This window comes from Mercenaria mercenaria, unplaced genomic scaffold (assembly GCF_021730395.1).
Source record: "Mercenaria mercenaria strain notata unplaced genomic scaffold, MADL_Memer_1 contig_3447, whole genome shotgun sequence".
In the NCBI taxonomy this organism is placed as follows: domain Eukaryota; kingdom Metazoa; phylum Mollusca; class Bivalvia; order Venerida; family Veneridae; genus Mercenaria; species Mercenaria mercenaria.
This window is the reverse complement of record NW_026461585.1, coordinates 25,196-39,864: the sequence shown is the minus strand read 5'-3', so window position 1 is coordinate 39,864 and position 14,669 is coordinate 25,196. Positions and strand designations below refer to the sequence as shown.

At 37.7% G+C, this 14,669-nt stretch overlaps 1 protein-coding gene across 1 annotated transcript in view; it reads right to left on the bottom strand.

Annotated features, from left to right (window-relative positions):
- LOC128553066 (uncharacterized) overlaps positions 1–14,669 on the bottom strand; it is a 44,423-nt gene that overhangs the window by 10,509 nt on the left and 19,245 nt on the right. The window contains exon 5 of the mRNA XM_053534176.1: positions 9,802–9,993. Coding sequence (XP_053390151.1) covers positions 9,802–9,993 — 192 coding nt within the window. The remainder of the gene's footprint in view (positions 1–9,801; positions 9,994–14,669) is intronic.

Below are 14,669 nucleotides of genomic sequence, written 5' to 3'. Positions count from 1 at the left end.
GGCCAGTTCAAGAAAGGAACCAAGATCTTGTGGTAATACAAGTTGTGTGCAAGTTTGGTTAAAATCTAATCATAAATGAAGCTGCTATTGTGCAGACAAGGTCAAAATAGCTAATTTTGGCCCTTTCAGGGGCCATAACTCTGGAACCCATTAAGGGATCTGGCCGGTTTAAAAAAGTAATCAAGATCTTATGGTGACACAAGTTTTGTGCAAGTTTGATTAAATTCAAATCATAAATGAAGCTGCTATTGTGCAGACAAGGTCAAAATAGCTAATTCTGGCCCTTTCAGGGGCCATAACCCTGGAACCCATAACGGAATTTCGCCAGTTGATGAAAGGAACCAAGATCTTATGGTGATACAAGTTGTGTGCAAGTTTGGTTAAAATAAAATCATAAATGAAGCTGCTATTGTGCAGACAAGGTCAAAATAGCTCATTCTGGCCCTTTCAGGGGCCATAACTCTGGAACCCATACTGAAATCTGGCCAGTTCAAGAAAGGAACCAAGATCTTATGGTGATACAAGTTCTGTGCCAGTTTGGTAAAAATCAAGTTATAAATAAAGCTGCTATTGTGCAGACAAGGTCAAAATAGCTAATTTTGGCCCTTTCAGGGGCCATAACTCTGGAACCCATAATGGGATCTGGCCAGTTCAAGAAAGGAACCGAGATCTTATGGTGATACAAGTTGTGTGCAAGTTTGGTTAAAAATTAAATCATAAATGAAACCACTATCGTGCAGACACGAAATTGTTGACGCACGGACGCACGCACGCACGCATGGACGGACGGACTGACGACGGACGAAGGGTGATCACAAAAGCTCACCTTGTCACTATGTGACAGGTGAGCTAACAAAACACCAGATGCACAAATTCACATGCTGAATAAAATCCTGTGATGTTTCATAATCCTGGGTCAAATACTTTTTCTTGCATAAAAAATACTTTTTTCACTGGATCCGCCCATGTATTAACGGGAGAAAAATCGTGTGCAAACAAGGCAATTCACGTGCTGATAATACCCGATTTTTATTTTTGAAATACTTTCCCAGGGACGTATATTTATTTCTACGCAGATTGACATCTGGTATCTGCGTCTTGTTTCTTTCAAAAAAACTTCTTCTTGGAAGCATAAAAGATGCAATCTAAACCATAGAATGTTTTGCTGTATCAGTGTAACTAACGCCAAATGTGCTGCCCCCAACAATGTTCGTACTCGTTTCTTCCCTTGTTTACTCCCCTTTTTAGAACTCGGCATCGATTCAGATTTTGTAGACAACTGTGATTATTAAAGAATTGCATGTAACCTGTGCGATTCTTTGTTTTTAGAAATCATATTTATGATTTTGGTAAGTATCAGTCAGTATGTTTTTATCTAATTTCTCGAAAAATTTATATAAACAGCTTGGAAGCTTGACACTACGTTCGTACTCATCCGTACTCCAAACTGTGTCCGTACTCTATATAACTCGAATGTAAAGTTATTATTCTTGAAATTATGCTTGAGTGCACCAAATTGTGAAGTGATATGAACAATTATTGGTTATTTTATGTTTGTAATAATGAGAGATAAAACAACAGCTGTCTCCATAGGATGACACATGCCCCCGATGGCACTTTGAATGAATAGTTATGGCCGATGTTAGAGCTTAGGACCTTTGACTTACGGACCTGGGTCTTGCGCGTGACAAGTCATCTTACTGTGCCACACATTCATGCCCAATAATTTTAAAATCCATGCATGAATGACAGAGATATGGACCGGACACGCCCATCAATGCACTATCATGAAATATGACCTATAACGTCTAAGTGTGACCTTGACCTTTGAGCTACGGACCTGGGTCTTGCGCGCGACACGTCGTCTTACTGCGGTACACATTCATGCCAAGTTATTTGAAAATCCATCAATGGATGACAAAGATATGGACCGGACACGAATGCACTATCATGAACAAGAGGACCATGATGGTCCTGAATCGCTCACCTCTTCCCACATGACCCAGTTTTGAGTATGACGTCGTTTTTTCTATTATTTGACATAGTGACCTAGTTTTGAACATGACCTAGGTATTATCAAGATAAAAAATCCTGACCAATTTTCATGAAGATCCATTGAAAAATATGGTCTCTAGAGAGGTCACAAGGTTTTTCTATTATTTGACCTATTGACCTAGTTTTCGCAGATATGTGACCCTGTTTTGAACTTTACCTAGATATCATCAAGGTGAACATTCTCACTAATTTTCATGAAGATCTCATGAAAAATATGGCCTCTAGAGAGGTCACAAGGTTTTTCTATTTTTATACCTACTGGCCTAGTTTTTGACCGCACGTGACCCAGTTTCGAAACTGACCTAGATATCATCAAGGTGAACATTCAGATCAATTTTCATGAAGATCCATTGAAAAATATGGCCTCTAGAGAGGTCAAAAGATTTTAATAATTTTAGACCTACTGACCTAGTTTTTGATCGCAGTTGACCCAGTTTCAAATCTGACCTAGATATCATCAAGATGAACATTCAGACCAACTTTCATACAGATCCCATGAAAAGTATGGCCTCTAGAGAGGTGACAAGGTTTTTTTATTATTTGACCTACTAACCTAGTTTTTTAAGGCACGTGACCCAGTTTCAAAAATGACCTAGATATCATCAAGGTGAACATTCTGACCAATTTTCATGAAGATCCATTCACAAGTATGGCCTCTAGAGAGGTCACAAGGTTTTTCTATTTTTAGACCTACTGACCTAGTTTTTGATCGCAGTTGACCCAGTTTCAAACTTGACCTAGATATCATCAAGATAAACATTCAGACCAATTTTCATAAAGATCCCATGAAAAATATGGCCTTTAGAGAGGTCACAAGGTTTTTCTATTATTTGACCTACTGGCCTAATTTTTGAAGGTACGTGACCCACTTTCGAACTCGATCTAGATATCATCAAGATAAACATTCAGACTAACTTTCATACAGATCCCATGAAAAATATGGACTCTAGAGGGGTCACAAGGTTTTTTTATTACTTGACCTCTGACCTAGTTTTTGATGGCACGTGACCCACTTTCGAACTTGATCTAGATATCATCAAGATGAACATTCTGACCAATTTTCATGAAGATCTCATGAAATATATGGCCTCTAGAGAGATCACAAGGTTTTTCTATTTTTAGACCTACTGACCTAGTTTTTGACCGCACGTGACCCACTTTCGAACCTGACCTAGATATCATCAAGATGAACACTCAGACCAACTTTCATACAGATCCCATGAAAAATATGGCCTTTAGAGAGGTCACAAGGTTTTTCTATTATTTGACCTACTGACCTAGTTTTTGAAGGCACGTGACCCAGTTTCGAAACTGACCTAGATATCATCAAGGTGAACGTTCTGACCAATTTTCATGAAGATCTTGTGAAATATATGGCCTCTAGAGAGGTCACAAGGTTTTTCTATTTTTAGACCTACTGACCTAGTTTTTGAAGGCACGTGACCCAGTTTCGAACTTGACCTAGATATCATCAAGATAAACATTCTGACCAATTTTCATGAAGATCTTGTGAAATATATGGCCTCTAGAGAGGTCACAAGGTTTTTCTATTTTTAGACCTACTGACCTAGTTTTTGATGGCACGTGACCCAGTTTCGAACTTGACCTAGATATCATCAAGGTTAACATTCTGACCAATTTTCATGAAGATCTTGTGAAATATTTGGCCTCTAGAGAGGTCACAAGGTTTTTCTATTTTTAGACCTACTGACCTAGTTTTTGACGGCATGTGACCCAGTTTCGAACTTGACCTAGATATCATCAAGATGAACATTCTGACTAACTTTCATAAAGATCCCATGAAAAATGTGACCTCTAGAGTGGTGACAAGCAAAAGTTTACGGACGCACGGACGCACGTACGCACGTACGGACGACGGACACTGCACAATCACAAAAGCTCACCTTGTCACTTTGTGACAGGTGAGCTAAAAATGACCTTTAACGTCTAAGTGTGACCTTGACCTTTGAGCTACGGACCTGGGTCTTGCGCGCGACATGTCGTCTTACTGTGGTACACATTCATGCCAAGTTATTTGAAAATCCATCCATGGATGACAAAGATATGGACCGGACACGAATGCACTATCATGAAAAATGACCTTTAACGTCTGTGACCTTGACCTTTGAGCTACGGACCTGGGTCTTGCGCGCAACACGTCGTCTTACTGTGGTACACATTCATGCCAAGTTATTTGAAAATCCATCCATGGATGACAAAGATATGGACCGGACATGAAAATTGCAGACAGACCGACAGACGGTTCAAAAACTATATACCTCCCTTTGGGGGCATAAAAAACCGCTTATTAATAAAAACATTCAGGATGCGCTTTTGATAGTGTTGTTTATTTCTGGGCCCTGGATACGGATATTTAAAACTTGTTTACCATTTCCAAGAACAACAAGAATGGTAAATAAACAAGAGGACCATGATGGTCCTGAATCGCTCACCTATCCCCACATGACCCAGTGTTGAACTGAGTATGACGTCGTTATTTCTATTATTTGACATAGTGACCTAGTTTTTGAGCACATGTGACCTAGATATCATCAAGATAAAAAATTCTGACCAATTTTCATGAAGATCCATTGAAAAATATGGCCTCTAGAGAGGTCACAAGGTTTTTCTATTATTTGACCTAATGACCTAGTTTTTGAAGGCACGTGACCCACTTTTAAACTTGACCTAGATATCATCAAGGTCAACATTCTCACCAATTTTCATGAAGATCTCGTGAAAAATATGGCCTCTAGAGAGGTCACAAGGTTTTTCTATTTTTCGACCTACTGACCTATTTTTTGACCGCACATGACCCAGTTACAAACCTGACCTAGATATCATCAAGCTGAACATTCTCACCAATTTTCATGAAGATCCATTGAGAAATATGGCCTCTAGAGAGGTCACAAGGTTTTTCTATTTTTAGACCTACTGACCTAGTTTTTGACCCCACGTGACCCAGTTTCGAACTTGACCTAGATATCATCAAGGTGAACATTCTGACCAATATTCATGAAGATCTCATGAAAAAATTGGCCTCTAGAGAGGTCACAAGGTTTTTCTATTTTTAGATCTATTTTAATCCCACGTGATCCAGTTTCGAACTTGACTTAGATATCATCAAGGTAAACATTCTGACTAATTTTCATGAAGATCCATTGAAAAATATGGCCTCTAGAGAGGTCACAAGGTTTTTCTATTTTTAGACCTACTGACCTAGTTTTTGATCGCACGTGACCCAGTTTCGAACTTTACCTAGATATCATCAAGGTGAACATTCTGACCAATTTTCATGAAGATCCATTGAGAAATATGGCCTCTAGAGAGGTCACAAGGTTTTTCTATTTTTAGACCTACTGGCCTAGTTTTTGACCCCACATGACCCAGTTTCAGACCTGACCTAGATATCATCAAGGTGAACATTCTGACCAATATTCATGAAGATCTCATGAAAAATATGGCCTCTAGAGAGGTCACAAGGTTTTTCTATTTTTAGATCTACTGACCTAGTTTTTAAACCCACGTGACCCAGTTTCGAACTTGACCTAGATATCATCAAGGTGAACATTCTGACCAATTTTCATGAAGATCCATTGAGAAATATGGCCTCTAGAGAGGTCACAAGGTTTTTCTATTTTTAGACCTAATGACCTAGTTTTTGACCCCACATGACCCAGTTTTGAACTTGACCTAGATATCATCAAGGTGAACATTCTGACCAATATTCATGAAGATCTCATGAAAAATATGGCCTCTAGAGAGGTCACAAGGTTTTTCTATTTTAAGACCTACTGACCTAGTTTTTGACCCCACATGACCCAGTTTCGAACTTGACCTAGATATCATCAAGGTGAACATTCTGACCAATTTTCATGAAGATCTTGTGAAATATATGGCCTCTAGAGAGGTCACAAGGTTTTTCTATTTTTAGACCTACTGACCTAGTTTTTGATGGCACGTGACCCAGTTTCGAACTTGACCTAGATATCATCAAGATGAACATTCTGACCAACTTTCATAAAGATCCCACAAAAAATGTGACCTCTAGAGATGTCACAAGGAAAAGTTTACGCACGGACGACGGACGACGGACGCTGCGTGATCACAAAAGCTCACCTTGTCACTATGTGACAGGTGAGCTAAAAATGTACCGGAATCGTCAAGTCATCACATATAAAACAATACATAAAGTCGTTGTGTATTGTTTTTATGCAAGAATAGCAACAATACACGTTTGTTTTGTGTATTAACATCTGCAGAAGCTCTTGGGATATGTTTGTGACCTCAACCTTCGGTCTCGGTCACAATCCCGCGGGCTTCTGCAGACGTTAATACACAAAAAAACGTGTATTATCCCTACATTGAAATACATGCAACACAAACATAGGCCCTTTTCAGGATATTTTGACTAAGTCAATGGCCATAACTTGTTTGGCTGTATGAGATCTAAATTAAAACACCAGGTGCACAACTTCAGATACTGGAAGGGAGGTTTGATGACTCCGGGTCAAATAACTTTGCCAGATGCATGACAAAAATCCTGTGGACAGATGAATGGACAGATAAAATTAACTCTTAAGTGCCCCGACCACCTCCAGAAAAACAAGAGCTGTCTGTAAGACAGCCAATGCTCGACTATTCGAAATATTGTCCCAGAAGCAGGAAAATATTACCCAAAATATTAAAATATCTTAAGAGTTTCAATCCAGTAGCAGCAGTGCTAAATTTTAACCAAAAGTTTTAACTTCAAAAGGGACATAATTTGACCAAAATGCATGTCAGAGTTATGGGACTTCACGCAATCAACTAGTCTAATAACTCCCAAGGCACATGTGAAGTTTCAACGTTATATCTGCATTTGTTCTACAGATAGTAACTTGCACACAAGCTTTCACCAGAATTTCCCAAGTCCAAAAGGGGGTGGATTTTGCCCAAAATACATGTCAGAGTTATAGCTCTTGATCCAGTGAGGTTAGTTATTGATCTAGAAAAGGAAAAAATAAGTTATAAATCTATAAACCTTTAAGTTATAGCTGTATATACTTGCATGCAAAAATTAAACCAGGATTTTCTAAGTCCAAAGGGGTCATAGTTTTGCCAAAATGCATGTCAGAGTTACGGGACTTGATGCTTTCAACTAGTTTTATAACCCAGAAGACACATGTGAAGTTTCAATTGAATATCTGCATATGTTTTTGAGATAGTAACTTGCATGTAAAATTTTAACCAGGATTTTCTAAGTCCAAAAGGGGACATAATTTGCTCAAAATACATGTCAGAGTTATGGGACATGACCTAGTAAAGTTGGTATTTGATCTAGAAAAAGATAAAAATAAGTTTCAAATCTATATGCTTTTCAGTAATAGCTGTATATACTTGCACGCAAAAATTTAACCAGGAATTTCAAACTCCAAAAGGGGGGCATAATTTGGCCAAAATACATGTAAGAGTTATGGGACTTAGTGCTATCAACTAGTTTTGTAACCCTGATGACACATGTGAAGTTTCATTTCAATATCTGCATTAGTTTTGGAGATAGCACCTTGCATGTAAAATTTTAACCACGATTTTCTAAGTTCAAAAGGGGGCATAATTTGCTCAAAATACATGTAAGAGTTATGGGACATGACCTAGTGAGGTTGGTATTTGATCTAGAAAAGGAAAAAATAAGTTTCAAATCTATATGCCTTTTAGTAATAGCTGTATGTACTTACACACAAAACATTAACCAGGAATTCTAAGTCCAAAAGTTTCAATTGAATATCTGCATTAGTTTTTGAGATAGTAACTTGCATGTAAAATTTTAACCAGGATTTTCTAAGTCCAAAAGGTGGCATAACTTGGCCAAAATACATGTAAGTTATGGGACATGACCTAGTAAAGTTGGTATTTGATCTAGAAAAAGATAAAAATAAGTTTCAAATCTATATGCTTTTTAGTAATAGCTGTATATACTTGCATGCAAAAATTTAACCAGGAATTTCAAACTCCAAAAGGGGGCATAATTTGGCCAAAATACATGTAAGAGTTATGGGACTTAGTGCTATCAACTAGTTTTGTAACCCTGATGACACATGTGAAGTTTCATTTCAATATCTGCATTAGTTTTGGAGATAGCACCTTGCATGTAAAATTTTAATCAGGATTTTCTAAGTCCAAAAGGGGGCATAATTTGCTCAAAATACATGTAAGAGTTATGGGACATGACCTAGTGAGGTTGGTATTTGATCTAGAAAAAGAAAAAATAAGTTTCAAATCTATATGCCTTTTAGTAATAGCTGTATGTACTTACACACAAAACATTAACCAGGAATTCTAAGTCCAAAAGTTTCAATTGAATATCTGCATTAGTTTTTGAGATAGTAACTTGCATGTAAAATTTTAACCAGGATTTTCTAAGTCCAAAAGGTGGCATAACTTGGCCAAAATACATGTAAGTTATGGGACATGACCTAGTAAAGTTGGTATTTGATCTAGAAAAAGATAAAAATAAGTTTCAAATCTATATGCTTTTTAGTAATAGCTGTATATACTTGCATGCAAAAATTTAACCAGGAATTTCAAACTCCAAAAGGGGGCATAATTTGGCCAAAATACATGTAAGAGTTATGGGACTTAGTGCTATCAACTAGTTTTGTAACCCTGATGACACATGTGAAGTTTCATTTCAATATCTGCATTAGTTTTGGAGATAGCACCTTGCATGTAAAATTTTAATCAGGATTTTCTAAGTCCAAAAGGGGGCATAATTTGCTCAAAATACATGTAAGAGTTATGGGACATGACCTAGTGAGGTTGGTATTTGATCTAGAAAAGGAAAAAATAAGTTTCAAATCTATATGCCTTTTAGTAAATGCTGTATGTACTTACACACAAAACATTAACCAGGAATTCTAAGTCCAAAAGTTTCAATTCAATATCTGCATTAGTTTTGGAGATAGTAACTTGCATGTAAAACTTTAACCAGGATATTCTAAGTCCAAAAGGTGGCATAACTTGGCCAAAATACATGTAAGAGTTATGGGATTTGGTGCTATCAACTAGTTTTGTAACCCTGAAGACACATGTGAAGTTTCATTTCAATGTCTGCATTAGTTTTGGAGATAGTAACTTGCATGTAAAACTTTAACCAGGATTTTCTAAGTCCAAAAGGGGGGCATAATTTGCTCAAAATACATGTCAGAGTTATGGGACATGACCAAATGAGGTTGATAAGTGATCTAGAAAAAGAAAAAATAAGTTTCAAATCTATATGCCTTTAAGTAATAGCTGTATGTACTTGCACGCAGAACTTTAACCAGGAATTTCTAAGTCCAAAAGGGGACATAATTTGACCAAAATGAAGGTCAGAGTTATGGGACTTGGTGCTATAAACTAGTTTTTTAACCCCAAAGACAAATGTGAAGTTTCAATTCAATATCTGCATTAGTTTTGGAGGTAGTAACTTGCATGTAAAACTTTAACCAGGATTTTCTAAGTCCAAAAGGGGGCATAATTTGCTCAAAATACATGTCAGAGTAATGATGTCAGAGTAATGGAACTTGTTCCAGTGAGGTTGGTAATTGACCAAGTAAAAGAAAAAATAACTTCCAAAGCCACATTTTATATGCCTTTAAATGATAGCTGTATGTACTTGCATGCAAAACTTTAACCAAGGTGTGACACCGACGCCAAGGTGAGTTGAATAGCTATGACTTTACTTCGAATAGTCGAGCTAAAAATTTGGGTAGCACAAAAACATACCTATTCTGACTATATCAGAGAAGATATGGAATGCTGTCATAGCATAGCATGTTCCAACCCTAAACACCGTCCCACGATTATCTCCATACGCTATGAGACATCCAACACTCTGTGGTTGTGTATTCAATGCATTCCATTGAGTGGGAGTTAGTGTGTCATCCTGCTTTTTCTTTAGTTCACCAGCCAGTCCACCTAGTAAAAATTATGATGTTGTAAAAGAGTGCATTCTTTCAGTATATGTACACTGACCATAGTCCTATTAAAGCAATTATAATGACAGTAGGATTAGGTAAAACTGTCAAAGGTAGAACTTAATTTAGTGCAGACAATTCAGGCTAATTCAGTATGCCAAATCTTATCAAAATATATCAGCCTGTTAAGAGCACCACCATATTAAATCCAGAATATCATAATTATCAACAAGGACAAAACATTCATAAAGCATGTCAAATATCTTAATGATTAATCAAACCCGATTCCATGAATGTTTAACTTCATGTGAAGTTGTGACCATGAATGTTATTGTTTGGTTACTAAAGAATTCAACTAAAATATCACCTCCCTGACTGAACTTTAGACTATAAAGATATAAAGAGATGTTCTATTTAGTCTTCAACTTCATGACAGTCCTTTAAATGAGTAAGTCACTCACATGAAGAGGACAACTTCCTTAATATTTTACTTAAATAACAAACAATTTTTAAACATGAACTATTAGTAGAAGATAAATTTCCATTTAAGAAATAGAGGATATTTGTTTGTTTTCAGAGCGATATAAGAATATATTGTCACTGATACAGGAGACAATACAATATTTTCACAAAAGCCGAGCTATTGCTCCAATGGATTGAATTCATTTCATTGACCCAGATTTGAACTTGACCTAGCGGTCATCAAGACAAACATTCTGACCAAGTTCCATAAAGACTGGGTCACAACTGTAGCCTCTAGAATGTTCACAAGCTTTTCCTTTGATTTAACCTAGTGACCTAGTTTTTAACCCCACATGACCCAGATTTGACCCTGTCCTAAAAATCATCAAGACAAATATTCTGACCAATCTCATATAGATTGGATCACTACTGCGTAGTGTTCACAAGGTCAACGTTGTTGGACAACGCACGACGGACGCCAGACAATGACTGGTCACTATACCTAACCTTGAGAACTTTGTGCTCAGGTGAGCTAAAACAAGAGGGTCATGATGACCCTGGATCGCTCACCTGAGTCATATGAGCTACATGTTTCAAATGTCAAACTGATGATAAAATATTAAGAAAGTCAGTAGGTCACATTCATGGTCAATGAAATTCAGTTTTATGTGCAAAAAGGTTTATGTCATCAAAATTTCAAGGCTGTATCTCAAACAAGAGGACCATGATGGTCCTGAATCGCTCACCTCTTCCCACATGACCCAGTTTTAAGTATGACATCGTTTTTTTTTCTATTTTTAGACCTACTGACCTAGTTTTTGACAGCACGTGACCCAGTTTCGAACTTGACCTAGATATCATCAAGATGAACATTCAGACCAACTTTCATACAGATCCCATGAAAAATATGGCCTTTAGAGAGGTCACAAGGTTTTTCTATTATTTGACCTACTGACCTAGTTTTTGATGGCACGTGACCGAGTTTCGAACTTGACCTAGATATCATCAAGGTGAATGTTCTGACCAATTTTCATGAAGATCTTTTGAAATATATGGCCTCTAGAGAGGTCACAAGGTTTTTCTATTTTTAGACCTACTGACCTAGTTTTTGAAGGCACGTGACCCAGTTTCGAACTTGACCTAGATATCATCAAGATGAACATTCTGACCAACTTTCATAAAGATCCCATGAAAAATGTGACTTCTAGAGTGGTCACAAGGTTTTTCTATTTTTAGACCTAGTGACCTAGTTTTTGACCGCACGTGACCCAGTTTCGAACTTGACCTAGATATCATCAAGATGAACATTCTGACCAACTTTCATGAAGATCCCATGAAAAATGTGACCTCTAGAGTGGTCACAAGGTTTTTCTATTTTTAGACCTACTGACCTAGTTTTTGAAGGCACGTGACCCAGTTTCGAACTTGACCTAGATATCACCAAGATGAACATTCTGACCAAGTTTCATGAAGATCCCATGAAAAATGTGACCTCTAGAGTGGTCACAAGGTTTTTCTATTTTTAGACCTACTGACCTAGTTTTTGAAGGCACGTGACCCAGTTTCGAACTTGACCTAGTTATCATCAAGATGAACATTCTGACCAACTTTCATAAAGATCCCATGAAAAATGTGACCTCTAGAGCGGTCACAAGGTTTTTCTATTTTTAGACCTACTGACCTAGTTTTTGACTGCACGTGACCCAGTTTCAAACTTGACCTAGATATCATCAAGATGAACATTCTGACCAACTTTCATGAAGATCCCATGAAAAATGTGACCTCTAGAGCGGTCACAAGGTTTTTCTATTTTTAGACCTACTGACCTAGTTTTTGACCGCACGTGACCCAGTTTCGAATCTGACCTAGATATCATCAAGATGAACATTCTGACCAACTTTCATAAAGATCCCATGAAAAATGTGACCTCTAAAGTGGTCACAAGGTTTTTCTATTTTTAGACCTACTGACCTAGTTTTTGACTGCACGTGACCCAGTTTCGAACTTGACCTAGATATCATCAAGATGAACATTCTGACCAACTTTCATGAAGATCCCATGAAAAATGTGACCTCTAGAGTGGTCACAAGGTTTTTGTATTTTTAGACCTACTGACCTAGTTTTTGACCGCACATGACCCAGTTTCGAACTTGACCTAGATATCATCAAGATGAACATTCTGACCAACTTTCATGAAGATCCCATGAAAAATGTGACCTCTAGAGTGGTCACAAGGTTTTTCTATTTTTAGACCTACTGACCTAGTTTTTGACCGCACGTGACCCAGTTTCGAACTTGACCTAGATATCATCAAGATGAACATTCTGACCAACTTTCATGAAGATCCCATGAAAAATGTGACCTCTAGAGTGGTCACAAGGTTTTTCTATTTTTAGACCTACTGACCTAGTTTTTGACCGCACGTGACCCAGTTTCGAACTTGACCTCGATATCATCAAGATGAACATTCTGACCAATTTTCATGAAGATCCCATGAAAAATGTGACCTCTAGAGTGGTCACAAGGTTTTTTCTATTTTTAGACCTACTGACCTAGTTTTTGATCGCACGTGACCCAGTTTCGAACTTGACCTAGATATCATCAAGATGAACATTCTGACCAACTTTCATGAAGATCCCATGAAAAATGTGACCTCTAGAGTGGTCACAAGGTTTTTCTATTTTTAGACCTACTGACCTAGTTTTTGACCGCACATGACCCAGTTTCGAACTTGACCTAGATATCATCAAGATGAACATTCTGACCAATTTTCATAAAGATCCCATGAAAAATGTGACCTCTAGAGTGGTCACAAGCAAAAAGTTTACGGACGGACGGACGCACGGACGGACGGACGGACGACGGACGACGGACACTGCGCGATCACAAAAGCTCACCTTGTCACTTTGTGACAGGTGAGCTAAAAACAAGAAGGTAGGTCAGTAGGTCAAGGTCACAGTCAAGTGACAACATGTTACTTGGTGTTATCAGGTAATTATAATTAAACAGTCTTGGAAATAGGATCAGATGATTTTTAGTATTTTTTCCTATATAACTCACATAATAACTAAGTGACCCCAGGGCGGTGCCTCTTTTAACCCTTGGGGCATAATTGAACAATTTTGGTAGAGGACTACTAGACAATGCATCATATCAAAAGCCTAGGTCGTATGGTTTCAGACAAGAAGATTTTTAAAGTTTTTTTCTATATAAGTCTATATAAAAACTTGGGACCCCAAGGGCATGGCCTCTTTTCACCCCATGGGTACAATTTGAACAATTTTGGTTGAGGACCATAAGACAATGCTACAAACCAAATATCAAAGTTCTAAGTGTTGTGGTTTCAGACAAGAAGATTTTTAAACCTTTTTCCTATATAAGTCTATGTTAAACTTGGGACTCCCGGGGCGGGGCCATATTTAACCATAGGGGATAATTTGAACAATCTTGGTCGAGGACCACTAGATGATGCTACATACCAAATATCAAAGCCCTAGTTTTCGCTATATAAGTCCATACAAACTATGTGACCTCCGGGGCGAGGCCATATTTGACCGTAGGGGGATAATTTGAACAATTCTGGTAGAGGACCACCAGATATCAAAGCCCTAGTATAGGCCCTGTGGTTTTGAACAGGAAGATTTTTAAAGTTTTTCCTTTCGGTTGCCATGGCAACCAGAGTTCTGCATGGAATTCAATTCTTTGAACAAATTTGAAAGGGGGCCATCCAAGGATCATTTCTGTGAAGTTTGGTGTAATTCTGCCCAGTGGTTTTCAAGAAGAAGATTTTTTTAGAAATTGTTGACGGACAACGGACGACGGACATCAACCGGTCACAACAGCTCACCTTGTCACTTCGTGACAGGTGAGCTAAAAAAAACAGCATATACTTTAAAGTCTGTTAAAAATGGTACTTACCAGAATCTTATTTTTGAATATTGAGCATCTGACTAATGCAATCATAATGTGTACCGTAACAGAGGTGGGAGTATTTTAGAGTGGAGATCAACAAATTAACTTTTATTCTAGATCTTTTAGCTATCACGCATTCTTCACAACTTAGATTTATTGTATCTGTTGTCAAAAATTGCACTCATCCTGAAGGACTGCAGCAAGTTCTGTAGCTCATTTCTACTCATATCAACGAGGGAATGAGTTAGGGCTGTCATTGATTGGGTCTTACGCATATCAACGATACCAATATATCGGATAACA